General features: G+C 39.6%; 1 protein-coding gene and 1 long non-coding RNA gene across 2 annotated transcripts; both read right to left on the minus strand.

Moving 5' to 3' along the window:
• Positions 1-579: 579 nt before the first annotated feature.
• Positions 580-16,302, minus strand: LOC138983165 (uncharacterized). Its single transcript, XM_070356576.1, has 8 exons — positions 16,005-16,302; positions 14,514-14,740; positions 12,284-12,379; positions 10,620-10,877; positions 9,466-9,799; positions 5,700-5,753; positions 4,771-4,818; positions 580-722 (listed from the first exon to the last, which is right to left on the minus strand). Exons 1-8 carry the CDS (start codon positions 16,300-16,302, stop codon positions 580-582), a joined length of 1,458 nt encoding a protein of 485 aa, XP_070212677.1.
• A 5,600-nt stretch (positions 16,303-21,902) lies between these two features.
• LOC138982603 (uncharacterized) lies at positions 21,903-26,006 on the minus strand. Its single transcript, XR_011460897.1, has 3 exons — positions 25,915-26,006; positions 23,552-23,612; positions 21,903-21,962 (listed from the first exon to the last, which is right to left on the minus strand). It is a non-coding gene; the product is annotated as an uncharacterized lncRNA (long non-coding RNA).
• Between the last annotated feature and the right edge of the window lie 286 nt (positions 26,007-26,292).

The raw sequence follows: 26,292 nt of genomic DNA on the forward strand, positions 1-26,292 counted from the left end.
TTTAAAAAAGTGACCTGTCGCTGTGCAACAAATTGGTCGCCATTTTCCGCTGTATTTTGTGAATAAAACGTATTTACTACCCACACATACAAAACGATGCTGTTGGTTCTGTTTATTTCCTTTTTGTTTGTTTCATGCTTAGCAGTTTAGTATGCTTTGTTTTCTTCTCAATTCAATGGATGGCTATAAAATAAGCATTTAAATGTGAAGATGTTAATATTACCCATGATCTGAGCCGTTCACTGTTACTTTATTTGACCAAATTGTTTTGTAAAAACCGTAAGATAAGACTTGAAAAACATCAAAATTCCGTAAGAATTACGCGAAAACCGTAAGACTTCACTCAGACCCGTCATTTTTAGCCTTGACATTTGGAAGAGCAACTATTATAGGGTGTTTTAAGAAAGAAAAACATTGTAGTATCGGCAGAACACGACCAAGCGCTTAGAACTGTACCCACGGAATACGCGCTATATAAGCTTCATATTGATTGATTGATTGATTGAGGTATGGTAACAGTTAACACATGTGTTTCAGGTGTTTTTTCTTTTCATTTGCGACCTTGTCCTTGATTTGTGTTCACGATCTCGCTGCCAATGTTTGGTTGCCTGAAATACCCAACAAAATTTGTTTTTTGCCAGGAAGTTTTCCTCCCAAAATGGAAGCTTGGAACAGCTTCCTCACGGCCTTCTCCTCTTCCTTGGAGAACTTGCTGTAGTTCCCTGAAACAGAAATTGACAGCTGTTCCTCAAAATGCCTTTGTTGTACATGCTAAAGACTACAAAAAATGAGCACCAAAAAAATCACACCTTCCATGGAGAAAATAAAGTGGAAAATACAAAAAATAAAACAATACTGACAAAAATACATTGTCCAGGCCTTCAAAGTGAGAGGAAAAGAAAAAAACCTAAACAAAACAGAATGATACCTAACAGAGCTAAACATATCTTTGACTCCCAACAGATGAAACAAGAAGGGCAAAGCCCATACGACTCACATGCATGACCTTGACCTTTACATGACCTTGACCTTTAGGGTCAAGGTCAAATAACTAAACCTAGCAATGACATCATACACTAAGAACTGCTTTACACATTTTTCCTACCAAAATACATGTGACCCAAGGTCAAGGTCATCCAAGATCATGCAACACAAAGCTGTTAATTCAAGACATAAGAAGTACAATGGTGCTTATTGGCTCTTTCTACCATGAGATATGGTCACTTTTAGTGGTTCACTACCTTATTTTGGTCACATTTCATAAGGGTCAAAGTGACCTTGACCTTGATAATATGTGACCAAATGTGTCTCATGATGAAAGCATAACATGTGCCCCACATAATTTTTAAGTTTGAAACAGTTATCTTCCATAGTTCAGGGTCAAGGTCATTTCAAAATATGTATACAATCCAACTTTGAAGAGCTCCTGTGACCTTGACCTTGAAGCAAGGTAAACCAAACTGGTATCAAAAGATGGGGCTTACTTTGCCCTATATATCATACATAGGTGAGGTATTCAATCTCAAAAACTTCAGAGAAAATGGGAAAAATGTGAAAAATAGCTGTTTTTTAGACAACATTTATGGCCCCTGCGACCTTGACCTTGAAGCAAGGTCAAGATGCTATGTATGTTTTTTGGGGCCTTGTCATCATACACCATCTTGCCAAATTTGGTACTGATAGACTGAATAGTGTCCAAGAAATATCCAACGTTAAAGTTTTCTGGACGGACGGACGTCCGGACGGGGGGGGACGGACGGACGGACGACTCGGGTGAGTACATAGACTCACTTTTGCTTCGCATGTGAGTCAAAAATGGTAATTATGAGTCCCCGGCCCCCTTCAGTGAATCTGGATCACGTTGTCAGACCGCAACAAACATTGTGGCAACTTTAAGACTTTTAATTTGACCCCTACCTTGTTTTAATGACTGCCAGATTACCTAACGACTTCTGAATCACACACACATTGAAAGCATTGAGAAGGTTTTTGATGATGATTAAATGTTATAATTAGCTCATTATTATAAATTTGGAAGCAAGAAAAGCATGCTGTCCACTATTTCTTGCTGGAGGGCATAGAAAGGTAAAAAAAACAAATTTATTTTGTGGGGTGTGTAATTAATACAAGGAAATGGAACGAATATGATAAAATAAAATAATCAACCAGAACAACCCAAAAATCAATGAGACCATGAATTGCATCAAAGACAGGTTAGAATTTGTGTATTGTGACTCCTCTTTTATGGTGCATTACACTGAAGACCACAAGTCTGCTATGGGTATCAGTGCGTGGCAATGAAAGTCACAAAGTTAAAAAGTGTGTGGAGGGGTACCTGCAATGTGTGGCTTCTCCGATGAGAGACCACATCCCCTTTTAGGCACAGTAAGCCTCCCGCAAACCATCAAAGACACTGTCAGGCTTTTACACACAGCACAAACACCCTTTTATTTGAACACTTGAGAATATTTGAGGTGCCCTACGTAAAGAGAGAGCAATTTTCAATGAATTTATTTTTGCATGGTTTATCTATTCCTTGAGCCATCGTAGACCCGTGTTATCAATCTTTTTTTTCACAATCTAGTCGTCAGTTTGTGATTTCAATGCGACTAACTTTATCTGCATTAGAACATTATTGTGTACCTCTGAATCTAAAATGCAACAATGACTGCGAGTCACATAAACTCGGCGGAGTTTGGCTTCAAAGAAGCAAGCGCTATGCAGAAAATGTGTATAGAAATGAACCAATCCGTGTTATCGAGGATGGTTCCTATGCCGCCCTAGTTCAGTATCGAGTGTCTGCGATTGGTTAAATTCTGATCTCGAGGATGAACAGCACCCTGGTGCGCCAAAAGTCCCGGTAGTATCGAAATATTGGGGGGGGGGGGGGGGGGGGGACTGATTTGCATCAAGACTTACTAGATCTAATCGCCAGATCTATGGAACATTTGTCAGGCGCAGAACACATCCACAAAATAAACTGTTTGTTTGTATTTATGGGTTTTTTAAAAATCTTTTTAACTTACCAGCAAAGAAAACTCAAACATAATTTATTCTATAACAATACACTTCTCTCAGTCATTTATCATACAACACAGTCCACCACGATTTAAAAAAACAGTTTTCTGGTTATACTTTTTAATTTACCAGTTCCTTTTGGAGTTCAAGGTTGTATACTGAACCAATCGCTTGTCTTGTTACGTTCTCGAGAACTTCGAGCGGATCGATTGGCATAGCAACCAGTATCGAGAGATGCGCAGACTCGAAACTCTGTAATTTCGAGGTCCGACCAATGAAATTACAGAGTATCGATACTCTGCATCTCGATATTGGTAGTCTCGAGACTATAGTCTCGATACTCATTCTCGATACTACTGGGCCTTTTGGCGCACCAGGGTGCTGTTCATCCTCGAGATCAGAATTTAACCAATCGTTTTGTAGACACTCGATACTGAACTAGGGCTGCATAGCAACCATCCTCGATAACACGGATTGGTTCATTTCCGTACTCGATACTCGCAGTATCGAGATCAGACCAATGAAATGAACGAGTATCGATACTGCGAGTAGAGTATCGATACTCCCAGTATCGAGTGTCAGTCTCGAGAACGTGGGCCTTTTTTTCAATTTTTCAAAAGTGGTACTGATCTTTTTTGGATAAAAAAAAAATGAATGCTTGTATCAATCTATTATTTAGATTTAAAAAGTCTAGTGGTACTAGACAATCCGACAGGCCATGCAAAAATAAATTCTTCAAAAATTGCTCCCTCTTTCAGGGGTGGGACTTTTCCGCGAATCCGTGGATACGAATTCCACTGGAGTAGGTAATCCATTTTCCCCCGCGTCCCATTTTATCACAGTATCTATAACTTGTTGACTGAATGATATGGAGAGAAGTGAAGATGGAACAGAACACTGGAGGCTTGAGTGTTAAATTGTGCTGACTGAAAACTCCTCATAATTAATAGTCATTTTGAGCTTCAATGCATTGAATCCTACTATTGCCAGTATTGGATTATGGATACATGGTTCATTACCTAGGTATGCACCATAATCCATTACAATGGTACCATTGTTGTGTGAATTGTTTTGGTTTTTTGTAGGGGTGGGGGGGGGGGGGGGTGGGGGGGGTGAGGAGAATGTCTTTTTTTTACCTAATCCAAATTATTTGAATTTCAGTCTCCGAATACAGATTTGAATGTATCATTTAAAACAAAATTCGGGGCGCATGCCCCCAAACCCCCCAAGAAGAAAAGGGGTTTCCTCTTTTTTCATTACAAGAGAGTCCCACCCCTGCTCTTTACAGAAAGTACTTAGGATGTTCTCAAGCAGTGAGTGTTTAAACGAAAGGGTGTTTGTACTGTGCGTAAAAACCTGGCAGCGTCTGATCAAAAACTGATAGTTTACGTGAAGCTGAGTGTGCTGACGCTTTCTGCTGTCCATTTGTCTATATTATCCCTACCAATATTACCTGTCAACATGACAGGCCACCTGCAATGTAAGGACACTTCTTACTGGTCATCGCAGGTACCCCTGTACTATCTTTTGGAGTTTAGTATATAAGGAAACTAGCTAATATTGTCTACAAAATCAGTACTGGCACAATGGTGCAAAAGTGCTTTCCATGAACAGTTGTGATCTGGTTTAGCTCCTTGCAGAACACATACCATTCAAATCTGGTGGGGTTTTTTGGGGGGTGGGGGGTGGGGGGTGCATATTGTGTGAGTAGTATGCAGGGCCATTTGTTATTATTATCAAGGCAGTACATACGTTCGTTGGATTTTCCTGCTACTGCTGGCACTTGGTCTGCATCATCATCTGTAGAAGAAAAAAATGTTCAACACGTGAGACTTTCCCCCTTTAAAGACTTTGATTTTTCAGACCTTTTGTTTTTAATCTCCGTAAATTAACACCCATTTTAAGACTCCCTCCTTTTTATGACCAGATGTTTGGAGGGGATTCCAGTGTCCGATTTTGAGAAAACAATTGTTCAGAGGAATTTTTTTAATCAAGTCATTCAAAAGTTATTCAATTTACAATATCAATTTTGTGTTGCCTTTGAAAGAAATGTTGACAACAGAAGATTGAAAACACACATACATACTCTGAAATCAAACAAATGTTAAGGAGTTATGAAAAAAGTTTTTTTGAGAAGTTTGGCCATGCATCTTCCTGAGAAATGTGTCATATCACTTCATTGCAATTATATATTCTTATGTTCAAATCAACTGCACTTCACTGAGCTACTTGGTAGAAGGTCCAGAAAGGTATCCCAATGTCTATCACATAATTACCACTGGTAATACATGTATAGTTTTAACTGTTCACTTTGATGACTTACTTTAATGCCATTAAAAAAAAGAAGACTGATCTGAGAATCAATAGACTGATAAAGAAATCACAGCAGGGCAAACAATGTGTGTGCCAAATTCAATTCTTAAGTCTGTTCTGTTCAGCAGATGTAACAAGTATTAATTCTGGCCTTTTTGGGTTTGGTTAGCTTTGAACTAAAAGCAAAACAACGATGTGTATACAAATTTGTTTAAGGGCAAATTAGTTCAATCATAAAAATGATTCATATCAAACTAAAAAGATAGCATTTGTACTTTGATATAAATCTATTTTTGTGCAATGCAGGTTTAGTCATAAAAAAAAATACTGAACTCATGCTGTTTTATCTGATTCAGATAAATACCCACCTTCCTCTTGTCTGATGTCACCTTCTTCATTGTCTTTGTTTCTTTCAGAGTTACCTGAAATATGAATATTAATAATGAATAACAGAATAACACAAACATGGAGGAAAATGACAAATAAAAAGCAATTGTTTACACACGACTTGCCTTTGTAATCCCCGCCCCTCCTTAACTCTTACCAGTTCGGGGGTTTTAGGGCATATTTTACAGTGCTGTTGGTGCCTACTTGCCGAGTGGCTATCTGGGGTCATATTCTAAATGAAATATAGAAAGTTATATATCAAATGAAAGGAAAATGAATAAGCTTTTCATATTTGCAAAGAGAATTGTGCTATCTTTAAAGGTAAAAAATGTTATGGGGGTGACAACATGATTTTTGTTGAAATTTGTACGCCCATTTTTTGGAACACGTGACAAACACAAAGAAGACATTTTTTTTGTGTTCAGTTTATTTTAGATATGCTGCTAACTAGTCTGTTTTGGCATTCATTTTACATAACATAGCAAAGTTTTATTGAGTCACCTGAATACCCCCACCCAAATTTCAAAGTTGGACGTTTCATGACATACGCATGCCTAAGGCACAAAAAAAATAGTCTGTTTACGGTATCCCGACCGACCCTATTTTTTCCCGCGACCCTAGACTTTTTTTTGGCATTTGGGGAAAAAAAATAAAAAAAAATTTGGCAAAATAATTTAAAAAGTATGGTTTTTTGGAGGGAAAAAAAATAAAAATAAAATAAATAAAATAAAAATAAAATAAAAGGTCTTTGTTTTTTGGCAAAATAACTTACAAATATGTTTTGGGGAAAGAAAAAAAAAGTCCCGACCTACCGACCCTATTTTATTGGCCTATGTTACCGTTAACAGACTTTTTTTGTGTGCCTAATAATGCATTCCTATAACTAACTTATAACAAAAACCCAGCTTGTTTCTGTCATAAAGTGTGTCTAACATATGAGTTTATCCACTGTCCGACCCATCCAATGTAAAATAACAAAAAACTTTTTTGATAATTAGATAATTGGTCAGTGGAAAACTACAGGGGGGGGGGGGGGGGAGCGAACTGGTAAGAGTTAAACCACCTTACCCCATAAAAGACTCCCTCCCTAAGACCCCCAACCAGACATTTTCAAATTAATGCTTTCTATTATATTCTGTCAATAACCTCTGTAAGTTTACCCCATTTTAAGACCTGCCAAACCGGTACCTCCTTCCCACCACCATTACTAACAAGTCGCGTAAGGCGAAAATACAACATTTAGTCAAGTAGCTGTCGAACTCACAGAATGAAACTGAACGCAATGCTATTTTTCAGCAAGACCGTATACTCGTAGCATCGTCAGTCCACAGCTCATGGCAAAGGCAGTGAAATTGACAAGAAGAGCGGGGTAGTAGTTGCGCTAAGAAGGATAGCACACTTTTCTGTACCTCTCTTTGTTTTAACTTTCTGAGCGTGTTTTTAATCCAAACATATCATATCTATATGTTTTTGGAATCAGGAACCGACAAGGAATAAGATGAAAGTGTTTTTAAATTGATTTCGACAATTTAATTTTGATAATAATTTTTATATATTTAATTTTCAGAGCTTGTTTTTAATCCAAATATAACATATTTATATGTTTTTGGAATCAGAAAATGATGGAGAATAAGATGAACGTAAATTTGGATCGTTTTATAAAATTTTATTTTTTTTTACAATTTTCAGATTTTTAATGACCAAAGTCATTAATTAATTTTTAAGCCACCAAGCTGAAATGCAATACCGAAGTCCGGGCTTCGTCGAAGATTACTTGACCAAAATTTCAACCAATTTGGTTGAAAAATTAGGGCGTGACAGTGCCGCCTCAACTTTCACGAAAAGCCGGATATGACGTCATCAAAAACATTTATCAAAAAAATGAAAAAAACGTTCGGGGATTTCATACCCAGGAACTCTCATGTCAAATTTCATAAAGATCGGTCCAGTAGTTTAGTCTGAATCGCTCTACACACACACACAGACACACACACGCACATACACCACGACCCTCGTCTCGATTCCCCCCTCGATGTTAAAACATTTAGTCATAACTTGACTAAATGTAACTAGCCTGATAAACTCAACATCCACCACATTTTGAAAAAAAAGAGATTCTTTTAAGGTAAGGAAACCCAATGGAGTATGACTCAAAAGTAGGCAACAGTCAATCAGAACAGGCCGTACATAGTTAATTTGCGGGTTGAATCTAAATATGCCTTGTGTATATCTTTTATACTTTTAGATCTGCAAACTGTTTGTGCTATGATTACAGTAGTTTAGGATGAGTAGGTATAGAAAAAGAGGCTCATATCAACAGGCAAAGCCAAAGTGAAAAGGTAACCAGCTTAAAGAAGAACAAATCGCGTAAGGCGAAATTACTACATTTAGTTAAGCTGTGGAACTCACAGAATGAAAGTGAACGTAGTCCGCCGCTAGTGCAAAAGGCAGTGAAAGTGACGAGCCTGTTTGGCAAGGTAGTGGTTGCGCTGTGCTTCATAGCACGCTTTACCGTACCTCTCTTCGTTTTAACTTTCTGAGCGTGTTTTTAATCCAAACATATCATATCTATATTTTTTTGGAATCAGGAACCGACAAGGAATAAGATGAAATTGTTTTTAAATCGATTTCGGAAATTTTGTTTTAATCATAATTTTTATATTTTTAATTTTTAAAGCTTGTTTTTAATCCGAATATAACATATTTATATGTTTTTGGAATCAGAAAAAGATGAAGAATAAGATGAACGTAAATTTGGATCGTTTTATAAAAATTCTTTTTTTATAATTTTCAGATTTTTAATGACCAAAGTCATAAATTAATTTTTAAGCCACCAAACTGAAATGCAATACCGAAGTCCGGCCTTCGTCAAAGATTGCTTGGCCAAAATTTCAATCAATTTGATTAAAAAATGAGGGTGTGACAGTGCCGCCTCAACGTTTACAAAAAGCCGGATATGACGTCATCAAAAGTATTTATCAGAAAAATGAAGAAAACGTCTGGGGATATCATACCCAGGAACTCTGTCAAATTTCATAAAGATCGATCCAGTGGTTTACTCTAAATCGCTCTACTCTGAAACAGACAGACAGACAGACAGACAGACACACACACACACACATACACCACGAACCTCGTCTCGATTCCCCCCTCTACGTTAAAACATTTAGTCAAAACTTGACTAAATGTAAAAAGGACTGTGGAAAAAATCTTCATAAACCCTCATAAAGCCTCATAAACACAGTGTGGTTTTGATTTGATCTGTTGCTTTTTGGGTCCAGCGGAACATAAAGGCCAAATCAGGACCCCAAACAGTGTGGTTGAAAATGTAAACACTGAACCCCCACCTCCTCACCCATCGCAATTGCTCGTTCATTCGGGTATTGCGACTCCTAAGAATACAAAAAAGATAAGTCAAACACAGTAAGACTGAAGACTGAATTTGACACTAAAGACGAACTCGAACATTTCATTGATAAATTTTCATTTAATTAATATACTTACCCAACTCACATAAATAGCATTAACCTCCGTTTGATGCTTGGACATTGAAGTACTGACCCAGGTAACAGGGGGAGGTAACTCCCAAAACCTTGAAGTCAAGGCCCTGGTAGTTACCTCCCCTCACCGGCAGCCCGCACATGCGCGGTACATATCGCCGGTATACTCATTTCCAATGAAACACCACCTTCAACTATAAATAACGATCGCTTTTTTGGCCAAGTTTTTATCATAAGGAATACCTACTGGTGTGTCTGTCGTAGGTTACGTCCTTCAGGGCCGTTCCTTTTTGTTGAGGGACGGATCCTTCCTCCATTGCGAACAGAAGAGGAGCCATTTGTGTGACCTGATGCCCTCTGAAGTTCTGCCTGTAGTGCCGAAGGTGGACCGCCTCTGTGTGGCCCATCCAACGGCACAAGACCTCAAAGTCAGCCTCATTTAAACCCAACACTTGGGCAGTTGTCGCTATTTCTTTGCGGAGGTTGGTACTCCGCAGCCTTTCCGGATGTTGTAATTTGTCAGATAATGCTTCAACCGTGACACGAAGGGCATCTAAACCTCGGATGTAGCCATTTGACCCCTACAAAAGAAGGCAATAAATTAGAGAGGAGTAAGGAACCCGTTTATAAAGGTCGAGCCAAATTTGTGTTTTTAATAAATGTCTTCGATAATGTAATATCCCCATTTTTTTATCAATTTGATTACAAAATGTTGTCAAGCAATCTTCATTGCTTTTCAGCTTGGAGGCTTAAAATCTAAAAAATGTAATTAAAATTAAACAAATTTGTTATCGATCCAAATATGATTTCATCTTATACTTTATCATTCCGTTTGGCCAAAAAAAAATAGGTGTGGTTACGGTAACATAGCCAAAAAAAATAGGGTAGGAAGGTAGGTGATCACTTTTTTTTTTAAACTTTGTTTTTCTAATGTGTACAAATTTAACCTACTTGACAGGGAAATAAGTGTGTGACTCGGGCGCTTTTGCTTTTATTGCGTTTTCTGCACTCGTTTTCTTGGGGTTTTTTTTGACAAATGTAATAAAAAGTTATAGGGTCGGCCCAAACAAATTGGGTAGGTCGGGTTACCGTAACCACACCTATTTTTTTTTTAGGCCTTATTAAAAAAAACCATACACACATGCCATGTTTGGATTAAAAACAAGATCAGAAAGTTAAAAAGAATAGGAAAAGCATGCTTACCTATAAAGCTCTATAGCCTACTATGTTATCCCTTGCTTATTGATATATTATTTTCCCATGTTCTTCAGGTGTCATGTAGTGCGAATTGCACTCATTTGTATGTTTGTATGTTCTTTATCACACACCCCCCCCCCCCCCTCCCAACAAAACAAAGTGAGAAAGAAAAGGTGCTACTTGAATACCATGCACTATTATTACCTTGCTGTTTAATGCAAACACAAAAGGGTTGCTGGATGCGACCATTCCTGCTTCCCGAAAGTCAATCAAGCTGTGCAGGGCTTCTTGAACTTCCGGTGTCAGGATCACTGGCACAGGGCGTGCCCGCTTCCCACGCAGCATAACCCTGGCAAGGGTTTTCAGTACATGTTCATCCCCCTGTGATAGCTGAAGCTCTCTTGTGTAGCTGTCCACGCCTTTTTCCATTTGATCCAAATCTTTTAGCGTCATAGTTGCAGCCTATAAACAAAAAGCATATCACATAAAACGTTATCAAAATATCTAGTCAAGATTTCAGACTGAAACTAAGGGAGCAACACTGAAAAGCAGTCAATATGTGGTAGTGTTTGGCCTGTCTCTACAAAGCATGCTAAAGTGAAAAGTTAAGGATACTTTCTCAGTGCTAAAACCTAGATGGCAAACAGCTATAGTTTAATCAGAAAACAAAAACAGCAAATGCTTGCACACTACTCGCCTTCGTTGCCCCTGTTAATGCTGCGTCGCCCAAAACAAATAACAATTTTGGGTGTTAAGACAGCAAAAAACAAGTCGCGTAAGGCGAAATTACTACATTTAGTCAAGCTGTGGAACTCACAGAATGAAACTGAACGTAGTCCGCCGCTAGTGCAAAAGGCAGTGAAAGTGACGAGCCTGTTTGGCGCGGCAGCGGTTGCGCTCTGTTTCATAGCACGCTTTACTGTACCTCTCTTCGTTTTAACTTTCTGAGCGTGTTTTTAATCCAAACATATCATATCTATATGTTTTTGGAATCAGGAACCGACAAGGAATAAGATGAAATAGTTTTTGAATCGATTTCGGAAATTTAATTTTGATCATAATTTTTATATTTTTAATTTTCAGAGCTTGTTTTTAATCCAAATATAACATATGTATATGTTTTTGGAATCAGAAATTGACGAAGAATAAGATGAAATTGTTTTTGGATCGTTTAATAAAAAAATAATTTTAATTACAAGTTTCCGATTTTTAATGACCAAACTCACTCATTAGTTTTTAAGCCACCAAGCTGAAATGCAATACCAAATCCCGGCCTTCGTCGAAGATTGATTTGCCAAAATTTCAATCAATTTAATTGAAAAATGAGGGTGTGACAGTGCCGCCTCAACTTTTACAAAAAGCCGGATATGACGTCATCAAAGGTATTTATCGAAAAAAAGAAAAAAACGTCCGGGGATATCATACCCAGGAACTCTCATGTCAAATTTCATAAAGATCGGCCCAGTAGTTTAGTCTGAATCGCTCTACACACACACACAGACAGACACATACACCACGACCCTCGTCTCGATTCCCCCCTCTATGTTAAAACATTTAGTCAAAACTTGACTAAATGTAAAAAGAACAGGGCCGGAGTGCTATGTAAATTAAGAGCAGTTCTTCCAAAGCCAAATCTACGGTTCATCGAAGAAAGAAGAAAAACTAAATTCTTGTCCAACACGACTTGCATTTTGCCGTGTGCGCTGTAAAATCTCCCAACCTTCAAGCAGACATCTTCATTTAAAATGAGAAAAATCCACACAACAGGTGCTTCCTGTGTATTGGCCGCCAGTTAAAAAAAAATATTCTAAAGGCAGTTTACAGAGTGGAAATATGTTTTTTTCACTTCTAAAGCAATGTATACTAACCTCTGTTGGTCTTCTTCTATTGAAGGTGATGATATAGGCCAGAACCGCCTCTGCGAGTTTCCTCCACAGGTCCGCAGATGCCCCCTTTTTGATTTTCTTGGAAGAAAAAAACAACACAATCAATAAAATGATATGATCCCTTTCAAAATACATAAAATCATGAATAGTAGTCAGGGGTGTCGTTTGGGTCGGCCCTTCGCCCAATCGCCGATTTGTTTTGATTTGGCTGAAACTTTCATGTTATCTTTACATGGAGATTTATTTTTTATTTAGGGCCCAATCCAGAATTAAATAATGTTTCAGACATCAAGTTGTAAGTTACTCAAAGCCCTGAAAGTACAAAAAATAGTGCACTTTTGAAAATGTACTTGCAAGAGAGCAAACTTTACTAACCAACCCAACAATTTGATTCAGCATTTACTCACATTTGACAAGTAGAGGATCATTTTTACTCGCTAGTAACATGTTTGCACTTGCCATGGCGAGTAAATACTTGTAACTTTCAGGGCTGGCACCCTTTTTTTCAAAATCATGCACACCAGGGCCAGGATAAACTAATTATTTTGCTGTGTAAGCTTCATAAAACATGTTCAAGAAATATATATTGACCCACACTTTACCCATTTAAGGCCATGTATTGTCTAATCCTAAGATTAAGGACACCCTACACATACAACTTTCCCCCACAACATCCTCTCCCTACCCATCCTGAACTCAGGTTTAAAACTAGGTCTCATTTTTATCCCTGACAGGATGCGTTGAGTTTCCTAAACTATTTAGGAAAACGATTTTTTACATACCTAGAGCTTATCGTAATGTGTTATTGATAAAAGCAGATTCGCGATCGTCAATAATGACTGTTTAATTTTGTTGTGTAATTTTTAAACTACACAGGAATTTTTTTGTTAGACAGTTTCAAGCGAGCTATCTTTCGTGGATGTACTTACCGTGCAAACTCTAAATATGGCAAAAGTGTCACGTGATAATCAACTTTGGCTACGAAGCAGACGATACTTTTTACATTTAGTCAAGTTTTGACTAAATGTTTTAACGTAGAGGGGGGAATCGAGACGAGGGTTGTGGTGTATGTGTGTGTGTGTGTGTGTGTGTCCGTCTGTTTCAGAGTAGAGCGATTCAGAGTAAACCACTGGATCGATCTTTATGAAATTTGACATGAGAGTTCCTGGGTATGATATCCCCAGACGTTTCCTTCATTTTTTCGATAAATGTCTTTGATGACGTTATATCCGGCTTTTTGTAAAAGTTGAGGCGGCACTGTCACGCCCTCATTTTTCAACCAAATTGGTTGAAATTTTGGTCAAGTAATCTTCGACGAAGCCCGGACTTCGGTATTGCATTTCAGCTTGGTGGCTTAAAAATTAATTCATGAGTTTGGTCATTAAAAATCTGAAAATTGTAAAAAAAATTATTGTTTATAAAACGATCCAAATTTACGTTCATCTTATTTTCCATCATTTTTTTATTCCAAAAACATATAAAAATGTTATATTCGGATTAAAAACAAGCTCTGAAAATTAAAAATATAAAAATTAATAATAAAATAAAATTGTCGAAATCAATTTAAAAACACATTCATCTTATTCCTTGCCGGTTCCTGATTCCAAAAACGATATGATATGTATATGATATGTTTGGATTAAAAACACGCTCAGAAAGTTAAAAGGAAGAGAGGTACAGACAAGCGTGTTATCCTTCTCAGCGCAACTACTACCCCGCTATTCTTGTCAATTTCACGGCCTTTGCCATGAGCGGTGGACTGACGATGCTACGAGTATACGGTCTTGCTGAAAAATTGCATTGCGTTCAGTTTCATTCTGTGAGTTCGACAGCTACTTGACTAAATGTTGTATTTTCGCCTTACGCCTTTCTGTATCCATTTGGGAGTGATGCAACAATATCATGGTCTCCTTCCCACAGCCGTCTCAGCATTTCGACTTGTTTTAACCTTAGAACGATGTCTTTATCATAACTGTGAAGAACATAACAGAGATTACTGTAGAAGTCGGCCAATCTGCAATCACTTTCGTCTCGGTTGGGAGTTAACTGTGTATTCCTGTTTTGATAGTCTCGGCGGACCAACGGGGAGCATCCAGTCAGAGAGAACACTGGCGATAGCCGTGGAGCGATGAGTTCAGTTTGCTCCCTACCCCCATCCTCAACCACCACAACACTTCTTTACCACAACTTACAAACAAGTAGTACAACCTACTTTTGTCAAACTGTTGATTTTCTCCCTCAAACTTTCACAGAAAATTCGAATATCCGACGTTTGTGGGATCTCTGCCGTTTTTGTGATTTTCGACTCCTTGAGTTGCAGCGCCGCGGCGTCCCCGACATCCACCGCCCAACTGGAGGACATCAAAATGCTGAAATTGGGCTGCTTCTTGTCCGGCTCTGCCAGCTTTAATCTCAGCTCCTTGAAGAGCATCAGCACATCTGAAATATTAATTCAAAGAATACACTTACAGCTTCAGCATCCCACAATCATACAGCTTAGGCAAGAGGAAGCATTTGAGCAGCACATCTGAAATATTAATTCAAAGAATACACTTACAGCTTCAGCATCCCACAATCATACAGCTTAGGCAAAAGGAAGCATTTGAGCAGCACATCTGAAATATTAATTCAAAGAATACACTTACAGCTTCAGCATCCCACAATCATACAGCTTAGGCAAAAGGAAGCATTTGAGCAGCACATCTGAAATATTAATTCAAAGAATACACTTTCAGTTTCAGCTTCAGCATCCCACAATCATACAGCTTGGGCAAAAGGGAGCATTTGAGCAGCACATCTGAAATATTACTTTAAAGAATACACTTTCACTTTCAGCTTCAGCATCCCACAATCATACAGCTTAAAGGTACTGAACTTGTCAAATCCAGGTGCACGGAGCCTCTGGGGCTTTTAGTCATACCTCAGGCAGCTATCCGTTAGAAGAACTACCAAGTTTCATTGACTTGCACCCAAAGAGTCAAGAACTGCGATTTTTTTTACGAATTAATTTCGTACTCGGACCCGGCTGGTCTTGACCTATTTTTGGATCTAAATTTAGACCACATCATGCACAAAAAGACACGTCACTAGCAAACTATGTCAGACATCATCATGAGTTTGTGTAAAACAAAATGGAGGCCGGAATCACTCAGTTGAATCGAACTCCGACCAAACACCACGTAATAACTAGATTAATTTATGCACTCGCGTGAACAAGAAACTGTCGAGCTTCACAGATGTAGTAGTTTTGGGTTTGTTTTACTACCATAGGAGGATTTTTGAACTGTAAATGCACTCAGCTGCAACAAAAACGCAAAACGAAGGCTGTGAGCTGCACTGTGCCTTTAACTGCAAGAGGGAGCATTTGAGCAGCAAAAATGTGCTAGTATTTACCTGAATTGACAAATGACAGTAAGCCTTTAATGCTCAAATGAATACATGACACACATTGTTGCTATTATTTTTTTCTGTTGTTTATGGAACTGTTTCTTGTCCAACAGGCAGTGAAAGGGTCTAGTTTCAAAAACAGATCAAAACCTCACCCTAAAATGTTTTTTTCATGGCTTGTCATTCCGTTGGCCAACCAAATAGACATTTTTAAGTATTCAGCCCCACTGAATACTCAGGTTTGTTAATGACAGAATAATGGGGGAAGATAAGATATATACTTACTCTACCAGCAGCCTTCCCATTGCTCCCACACAGCTTGGTGCTCTGATGTGCCCATTGCTGGCAAAACCAGCAATGTCCTTTGTTGCCTTGATGATTTCATCAAAGTTTTGAGGACAAATCATCTCTGCGGCAGTTGTTGTTTGTCTGCCGGTGATTTCTCGAAATCTTTCGATGAGATTTGCCAGGAGGTTAAGGTTGAACCTTAAATGCTGATAGTCAGCATGGCACATTCCATGTCTCGACACAAATCGTTTTGCAACCATACGCAGGAGCGTGTCGCTGCCAGCAATTGACCGGTGATGTTTGTTGCGTATGCCATTCACGACCATGTGCAAATGAGAAACAAACTGGTCTGAATTGTCCGTGTACAATTCAAGAAGCTGTCCTGTTGGCTTCTTGTCGACAGACTCATGGCGTGAGAAACCGTGCCTCTGGTACAAGCCTAGGCATTTCATGCACTTCTTCAATTTGTTAATGACCACAGTCTTGGGTTTTCTCTGAACAATTAAACCACCTTCAATGTCGCCTTCCAGTACTTTTGCATTGTGAACGTCTCTGCCTTAGTTTCGGATGATCAAGAGGGCCTGCGAGCGTTGGGGCTCTGGAAGAGCCTGGGCCGCAGCAACATCTGCCTCCTCGCTGTGGCTTTTTATGAGGTGCCGGTTGAGGAGTTGAGCCAAATACTTTTTGCAGAAGATACAAAAGTATCGCTTTCCCTCTCTCTGGATTTTGACTCCTGAAACCCATGATACTTGAATAATGAAGTTGGAAACTACATCACAAAAGAAAGGAAAACTGCCACAACAAAATGGACAAGATAAATCAGCGGAGGTTGCATTTAAATTAAAGCGAAGTCGATGCACTTTCAGAGGAGATACTCCTAATCTAAGTCTAATCAGAAGATTTCTAGCTTTAATATGTTTCAAATCGTTTAAATAGTTGGATAATGTTAGGGTTGATTTGAAGGTTCTGTACAGAGAGAGAGAGAGAGAGAGAGAGAGAGAGAGAGAGAGAGAGAGAGAGAGAGAGAGAGAGAGAGAGAGAGAGAGAGAGAGAGAGATTGAGAGAGAGAGATTGAGAGAAAGAGACAGACAGTGAGAGAGAGAGAGAGAAAGATAGATGGGTTCTTTTTCCCAACTATTGGGGGTTTCTGGGGGTACTCCTTTTTTTTATGTCGGGTCGATTTGGGGGGTACCCTTGCTTGATTATTGTCATGTGACCACTGTGAAAGAAATTTTTGATCGGGAAAAAAGTACCACAGAGTCAAGTGGGGTGCCTTTACTGGCCTAATAGGATTGAATGAAATGAAACAGGGATGAATGCCTTAAACATATTGCAGTAGAAGTTTAGGCAACTCTCATTCATCCCATAAACATTCTCAGTCACTGAAGACATGCGTGCATACCTTTGCTTGTATTTTCCTCCGGTGATGTCGGGCTTTTGGTACCTGCATACAGAATGAAAGTAAATTAACTTGTGCATGCTTAGTTTGAAATTCAACAGATCATGAACCAGGTACCAAAAAGATATACCGGCACGGTTGGCCTAGTCAGGGCCTAGCATTGTAAGCCGTTCGGCTTACTTTACGCCAAAATAACATCTCCAGTACGCGGAACTCGATTTGGTGTACGCCGAAATGCAAAAACCTGTTATTCCTAAACGGTAAACCCAAACAGTCCCAGCTTTCGTTTTGTGCGCTGTTCAATTCAATTCTCAATGAGTCAATCGGTTAGTTTGCTTGAGCACGCACTTCCTCTGGCATAGCGCGAGCATGCTTTGTGCCGGTGTTTTGTGGCTCTAGACTTGAAATAATGTCTCGAAGCGACATTGTTGAACGTGGTCAGCCATTCAGTGACAAAGAATCCAGGTATACCTGGAAGTGGGAATGGTACTTTCAGGCCAAATAACACAAGATTGTCAGTTTTCTTGTTTTCTGTCTGTGTTTTGCTTGTTGGTGAAGGCATAATTTAGTTGCTCAATCTTCTTTGGGGTGGTCATTTTAGTTAAAAAAATCTCAAAAAAATCTTCAAATTTTCTATTTTTAGAGTTTTTTCTATTTCACCACTATTTATATTTATATTTCTTCTTTTTTTCCCCACCAGGGCCAGACCCCCGCCTTTGTAATTGAACTCACTTTATCCAATGCTAGGCCCTGCCTAGTGGTAAGGCGTCCGCCCCAAGATCAGGAGGTCGTGGGTTCGAACCCCGGCCGGGTCATACCTAAGACTTTAAGGGCCTTATCTTTTAAGGGCAAGTTATCCGACGGGAAGATGTCAGTTTTCTGCAATAGCGCTTTCCTTAACGTTGTTTTTGGGTAACTTAAAAAAGAATAATCGACCCCAAAAACTTTTGAATCAAAGCTGCTTTTAGCAGACGGACTTTTGATCAGCTGTGGTCACACACTTTCACATATATCTTTCAATATAATTCCTTATTCGACAAGTTGTCAGGCAGACAGCTGTGCCTCATATTCATTTCCACTACTACACTCATACATCTGCTTTGTAGTGTATTAGTGACAGACAATTGATCCGAAAATGTTCGAATCGAGAGAGGAAAAATGGCGTGTAGCAGGACGGGTGCCAAAGGTCCGACCACTAGCAGACTGATCTGTTCGGTCTAGGCTAACACACTTTCACAAATGTCTTTCGATAGAATTCGTTATTCAACAAGTTGTCGGACACACAGTTGCATGTCACTGTTATCTACACATGCGTTCAGCTCTCATTGTTAATTTGCATCGGATTAAAGAAATATGGGCCAGAAAAGTATTGAATCAAAGGATTTTCGCTCTGGCCGGTGTAACAGTCGCGCATGCGCATTGAACCTCCACAGTCACAAGGCACATGAAAATTAGTAATTAACGCATGAAATTTTTTGGTGCTAGTAAGCCATCAGGAGGCGAGCCAAAACTGAAAATTAGACATTAACACTTAAAATAGTAATTAACATGTGAAAATGAGTAATTAACACGTTTAATTTAATTATTGCATGAAAATTACATAGTCACTTTCACGAGTTAATTACGAATATATTGTTTTGGCATATATTGTGTAAGACGTCATACTTTTGGTTAAAAGCCTGTAGTTGCATTGGCTAGTAAAATTGTTCCCTTACCTGGTAAAATATCAGAAGCCCTAATACAGTACGACTTTACAAGTGCATTGTGCATTCTAATCAAATTCGCAATTTCACCGGAAAGGCAAATGCTTGCAACGAAATTCACGATTGGCAAAGCAAGTCTTGTGGACAACCTCAATCAGTCATAACAGACTGGTTCGCAACCATTGGTACTCGGCTACTTGTGCTATGTTCATTGTTGATTGTCGAGCGATGATTGAACATTTTGCATGCCTGTCATTTTGTGTTTGAACGTAGCGTAGAGTTTAGCGTAGCAATTACAGCAAAATCGTAGCATTCTACGCCAAAATTGTAGCAGTTGGCAGCTCTGTGGGTAGTACATGTTTCTCCACATCAAATCTGCCTGAAGGGTTTTTGAGATCCAATTTGCCAAACGGATCCTTACATAGTACACCATTATCTTTCATGTGAAAGTAACAATAAACTGACTTACACTCAGATGTCTCAGACGCTGGGTCTGGGGAAGAGGTAACACTTGCTCCTTCGGGGTGTTCAGCACTTGTCTGGGCTCCTGTGAGGATACAGACATTAAATTCAATAAATTCTGCTCTTCAAAGAGAACCAGATTTGTGGTTTGGACATGCAGGCATGATAGTTGGCCTGGCCTGGTTATATTTCTGCCGGCTCCTGTTGATATCCATTCTTAATATGTCTGTTATCATTTGCTAACAGTCAGCATTTTATAAATAACTTATACTAAATACATTACATTTCAGACACTCATTTGAGATGCATGAAATGAAACCCCTGTTATACAAATAATTACAAACTAATTGCAAAGTGCTTTCAAATCATATGTGCATTGCCTGTGCTTTATGTGTAGCAACACGGTTCTTATTTGATGAGAACGAGTATGTTACACTCAGCCGAAGACACAGTCAAGATATGGGATCAATAAAGCCCCTCTGACATAGAAATGGAAAAACTTGCTAAATGAAGATTTTTGCTTTGATGCAGTTGTTTTCTGATGGGAGCCGCCGTACATGTTTCTTGCTCACGTACACGTCTGCTGTTGATTGCGTCTCTTGGCCATGCTTAATAAGCTTGCCTCTATGTTTTTGGCATGAGTTATTTCCAAAAAAAAGTAAGTCCCTGCAGGCAATATAATCAGTGTGCAGACAATGCCCTGTACCAGAGACTGTTGAGTACATGCCTGGTTGTCTGTGTGTGTTTTGGCTATCAGGGTAAGGCATCAAAGAAAAAATTATTTTGAATTGAGGAAACAGACCAGTACACTGTACCTTCATCATCTGCTTAGAATACTGATGCTCTCATGAGACGTAAGATGGTAAACATGTCTCTGTGCCACTACAACACATGAAGTGAAACAAGAAACAGATGGAGAAATATGTGGCCATGATGGCAACCACTAACAATTCAGTTTTTGTTTCCCAATCCATTAACCACCCAAACTTTGGTTCTGCCTCCCATTACCATGCAGAATTCCCTCCTAGATTGCAAGGTAGCTGCTTGTTTTGTGGGGCATAAGACCTACCTGTCACGTTGGTTGAGTCTTCGACGCAATCATCCAAAAAGTCGAAGTCGTGGACATCATCAGAATCATCATCTGAAAACAGAAATCAAGTCAGATATCTAAATTTAAAGCACAATCTCCCCTCAAGGAGGTAGGTCTGTTAAGTTACAAGACGTCACATGACTTTTGACATAATTATGGTCAAGTGCCGCTAATCAAGTTACTTTTAGAAACAGGATTTTCCGGTTAAACAGTTTTTAAAACCAGATTGTCGGCGAGTACCGGAAAGGTGTTAGCCCTGCAATGAGTCACAAAGACCCTTGACAAAAAGAGGGACATTGGAAAACATAAAATAACATGGAGGAAAGCTTAACCTACACACTTGCAAAAGCATTTAATAAAATTAATTGCCATTTTCAAATCCCTTGAACGGCTATTTGGCACGCGTAAACCACTCATCAGTTATCATAGTTAATTCAACCCCCCAGCCATCGCGACTCTGTGTGACCCACTTTATTCATACAGCCATCTGTAATTATTGTGTACCTCTGAATCTAAAATACAACAAAGGACTTGGAGTGACACAAACTGACTGAGCGGCGGCAGTTGACTTTAAAGAAACTAGCGATGTGCATAAAATGTGTCTGCTTTGGCAATGGTAAGATGAAGCTCATGAGATGTGATTTTATCCCTGTCGCTGCAGTACCTATTTAAGCACAACACTAATTCTACTCAGACACAGCAACAAACAGTTTCAATTGTTTGGAAATCTCAGTCAACATTTTTTCCAGAAAGGGAAAATTACATTGTTTTTTGGTAGCATACTTCTCTGCCATCAAGTCAAAAGATAAATTTCTTTTCAGGTGAGTCAACCCATTTTGAGGATGCCCTTTCACACAGTGAGATTATATTAGTGCTGTGCATTTAACTGAAACTTTCTGTAACTGACATTTTGAGGAGAGACCAGCTGCCTTCCCTAGTTCATAGACAATGCATATCACCAGGGAGAGAATGTTGCTTGCGTGTCTTTGTAAAGGGATGTGCATGTACAAGTGTTCCCTTCTTTAACCATACACTAGGTAAAGAGATCAATAACTGAATAAGGCACAGGGGTCCAAATTGGGGAAAACAGTAGCACCTTACAGTCCTGAAAGTACTATATGGTAGATATCCAATTATTCAAGCAAAACAAAACACACACAGAAACTAGTTTCTTTGAAAAAAATGGACAAGAAATATTGTTTGCTATTGCCATACTGAAATTCCCACTTAAATCGCAGGGTAGCTGCCTGCTTAGTTGTGCATAGGACCTACCTGTCACGTTGAGAGGGGCTTTGTCGTCATCATCAGAAACGTCGAGTTCAGAATCAGCATCTGGAAACAGAATCAAGTTAGAAATCTTGATTTAAAGTACAATCCCCCCTCAAAAAATAGTCGTTGCCCACTACCTCAGATACAGTTGGGTTTTTTTCCATGTGGGTCAAGCTAATTCCCCGACATGCATACCGGTACATGCACATAATCAACAGCCAGGCTGGTAAGTTGCATTGTTTTCAGAAGTTACTTCTTTTTAGATTTACTACAGTTACCCCAAATAAACCATTTTGCAGAGAGCATCCAGGCTCTACTTTTAGAATGTGATCAAGTTGAGTTATCATTCTTTCAAACAAGCATCTGTCAATGTCTGTGATAGTGAGGTAAACCATCACTAGCATAATACGCAACATACTCTTCATTTTGAAATTGTGTGACATTATGCGGCTTTTGCTCTCAGGACATCTGAAATAACCCCATTTTTAACTTTTCATGAACATAACCCCCCCCCCCCCACCCCCCCCCCCCCCCCTGTGATGCCAACTTTTGCAAAAGGGGGAAGGGGGGGAGATGGGGTCAACCAAATTAGGGTCATGATGGCAGATTATTAAACCCTTGAAATTTAAAAACTCTAGTTTCAAAGACGCCTGATATAATGTTTTATGAATCAAAATTAACCCCAGTGTCCTCAAAACTTGACGAGGGCCAATCAATCTTAGGTCAAGGTGGGATATAATCAAACCCTACAAGTGTGGACAGTTTTAAAAGTATAACTTTAAAACCATCTGAGATAACCTCAACGTGTAATTTCTATAACCCCGCTGTGGCCCCAATATTTGACGAGGTTTAACTCATTGTCTCCCAGGTAGGGATATATCCGTACCCACTCATATGGCTCTATATGACCAGGTACAGATATATTCGCTCAGGCTGGTCTCGGCTAAAAAAAAAACTTGGTCAACATAGGTGGGGTAGAAAGTGAGGTCATTACTGAAGATCAAACCCTAAAAGTGTGCAAAATCTAGCTTGAAAAACATCCGAGATAACCTCATAGTTAAGTTTTTTGTTCACGGCCGGCCGAACAGACACAGGTTATTCAGGCAGGCGAGTCAAAAGTGAACATGCAAACAATTTTGACTTAGCAATTTCGTATGTGTCCAAGTGGAATGATGCTTATTACATCAAAATCTCTTGTCAGAGATATTGTGTCCACAAGATCGTTCTCACAGTAAGAAAATCAACTTCAACAGATTTTATTACTTCCATGCATCTAACTGTCTTACATTCCCATTGCATAATACTGTGTAAGAGAGTGATTTTAACATGTGATTAAATCAGACACAAAAAGAATTGCACCAAAAGTAAAGTGCCCAACTGGGTGGGAAACGGCGTTTGATTTGTTTGACATTTTAACCAATCAAAGCTTGGGCTCTGGGCTGAAGTGCACGAAAGGTTAAATTGGTAGAGATTTATTCCTAATGTCAAGCAATCAGGCTTTTTTGTCAATAACACATCTTCAAACCAGTTCAGCACCGTTTAAGTACATGACCCCTGGAAGCAGCAATCACACAGAAAGCACAAACGCAACAACACTCCCTAGCTGAAGAGAAAAAAGTCTTGGTAACCATCGACTGAAAATAAATAATCACCTTTATCCGCATGCGGAATAGTCAAATCCTCAGTGGGGGACTGCTCAGCAGGCAACCCAACCTAAAAACCAACAAGGATTATGCGTCAGGTCTCATAATTTATGTTTCCCTGAGAAAAAAAAACATATTTGGTGATTCTACACCAACAGCACTAATCTAAAGGCAAAAAAGATCTAAACCAGTCTCTCGTGCCATATAATTGATGGGTTTGTGTTGTTAGCTTTGTGCTGTTCACATTGCAGACTTTTAACCAACTTTTCGCCAATTTTTAACTTGTTCTTGAGTTGCTGGGGCCAAGTCTGCTGAAAGTCTGCTATATGAATGGCGTCAAAATGTTTCTAAGGACAAATTTAGCAGTAACTTGAAAACTGAGTTGAGAACTGCTCGACTCGCTACAACTTGCCAGTGACTTGGATAATGTGGTTAAAGTGTGATAAGGTGATAATGTGATACAATTTTTAAACAGGCAATGCATTGCCTCTATTTGTAGGCTTATTTTAGTAAGTGTGTGGGTACAATGTTTGCGTGTAACGATATGATGTGAATATGCGATGTGAATGTTACTACATGCATGGTTGATTGATTGATTAATTGATTGATTTCACAGACACACAGTCAAGCTTGTAATTTCTCTTTTAGAGATGAATAAAGATTATTGTCTTATTGTATTATATTATTTTCTTATTTGAAAAAAGATAGTCAAACATTCAGGCATATTTATTAAAGTATTGCTAACAGGGTCATACCTTGTACTTGGTATAGTTGGCATATAAACTCAGAGGCAAAAGAAACGCAAATGCTGCAGTGAAGATGGGTTACCCATGAATTTTAATGTCGAATTAATTATTTCGGGTTAACAATAACAAGGAAACGAATTGACCGATACAAAAACCATACGGAAAAGTGTATTGGGATGAGAGCATGACGTGCCATGTGCCACTGAACACAGTTTGAAGACTGTTGAAAGTCAATAGCGTGTTGCTCCTCCCTGTGCGTTGATGACTGTGGCGCACCTCCGGTACATGGAGAGGACGAGGTGATTAATTTGCTGCTGAGGGACCTGAGCCCACAACTGGTTCACGGAAGCACTCAGTTCTGCTGCTGTGCGGGGTCTCCGGGCAAGGGCATTAATCCTTCTTTGCATGATGTCCCAAAAGTGTTCGATTGGGTTGAGATTCGGAGATCGAGCAGGATGAGGCAGAATGTTCACGCTGTTGTGACGCAACCTGTCCTGGGTAGCACGTGCAGTATGGGGACGGGCATTGTCTTGCTGGAACAGGCAGTTCCGGTACCTCTGGACAAATGGAACCACATAGGGACGCAGGACTTGATTGATGTAGCGGTCTGCATTGACACCATTCCCACGACCTTGGCCGACGTTCTGAAAGACGACAGGTCCCACTCGCTAATTGACACCAATGGCGCCCCATATCATGACGCTGGCACCTCCCCATCGATCATGCTGCAGGATGTTATTGTTAGCAAACCGCTGTCCAGGTCTTCGCCAGATCCGGACACGCCCATCGCCAGGTTCCAGGCAAAAGCGCTTCTTGTCCGATAAAAGAACCCTCCGCCAGTCCCGATGGCGCCAGTGGGCATGCTGCTGGGCCCAGGCTAGACGATCCAGGCGATGCTGAGCTGTCAAGACAGGACGTCGAGCAGGACGCCGATTTACCAGGTTCTGCCCACCAAGGCATCGGCGTAGAGTTCTGGCACTGACGGGTTGTCCATGCACCCCAAATGTGTTACAGGCTGTGTTGGCGACAGTTTCGAATGCATCTCGCTGGTGTTGATGGACAAGATGGCGATCTTGTTGGGCTGTTGTTACCCGGGGTCTGCCACGTCCTGGCAAGTCGCAGGTACTGTTAGTGGCATGAAAACGTTGCTGCAGGCGATGACCATGGTGACATTTACTCCAAATGCCCTAGCAACTTGCTGAATTGATTGTCTGGCATCAAGTCTCCCGATCGCCTGTTGGCGCTGATCTGGTGATAGTCTCGGCATCGCGCCTGTGTCGCAGAAATAAATGTTGTAACAGTTTTGTGAGTACGGTACAGCTTGCCTGAACACTCTGAACACGAAAAGCTGCTTTTCCACATTGTGCATGTGCTGAAAGTGGTCCCCATGACGGTTTGGGATCCCCGTCAACAAGACCTCACGTGTGACCCAGATAACGGCAAACACGGTTCTGACAAGATAAGACCGCTAAAACAACACGTGCATAATATGCTAGTATCATTGTTTTCTTTTTATTTCAAGTCCATAAAGGTTTAATTAACGCATCCTTTATTTGCGTTTCTTTTGCCTCCGAGTTTATATGCACTAAAATGTATAACTCAAATGACATAATTAAAAGCACTAACCATAGAAGCACAGTTTTGATGTCTTACTGATGGTTGTAGACTCTGCTTTGCTGGCTGTGATGCAACAACAGGTTGATCAGCTTGATCTGTAACAACATGCATTAAACAATTAGCATATGGATTATATATTCTTCACAGCTGTGTACCAGTGGAAACAATGTTAGTATATTTCTTTACTTAAAGGCACAGTCTGCCTCAAACGGGTTACAGACCGATTTAAATCTCTCACGAAAAAAGCAGTTCTAACATTTTGGAACACACTTACAATTGCATTTAACAGCATTACATGACACAGTTCGTTTAAATGGCTGTTTAGCTTGGGTAAACCACACACCAGATGTTGTGGTTTATTTTATTCCTGAGCCATCATGAACCGGT

The sequence above is a fragment of the Littorina saxatilis genome, linkage group LG12 (assembly GCF_037325665.1).
Source record: "Littorina saxatilis isolate snail1 linkage group LG12, US_GU_Lsax_2.0, whole genome shotgun sequence".
Lineage (NCBI taxonomy): Eukaryota > Metazoa > Mollusca > Gastropoda > Littorinimorpha > Littorinidae > Littorina > Littorina saxatilis.

What these genes read in the sequence shown, in the direction of transcription:
- LOC138983165 (XM_070356576.1), bottom strand. Translation starts at nt 16,302, where the DNA reads ATGGTCGTGAATGGCATACGCAACAAACATCACCGGTCAATTGCTGGC. An exon ending in GCACATCAGAGCACCAAGCT is followed by an intron (nt 14,741 to 16,004) that starts GTGTGGGAGCAA and finishes TTAATATTTCAG; the next exon opens with ATGTGCTGATGCTCTTCAAG. An exon ending in AGCAGGAAAATCCAACGAAC is followed by an intron (nt 723 to 4,770) that starts GTATGTACTGCC and finishes TTTCTGTTTCAG; the next exon opens with GGAACTACAGCAAGTTCTCC.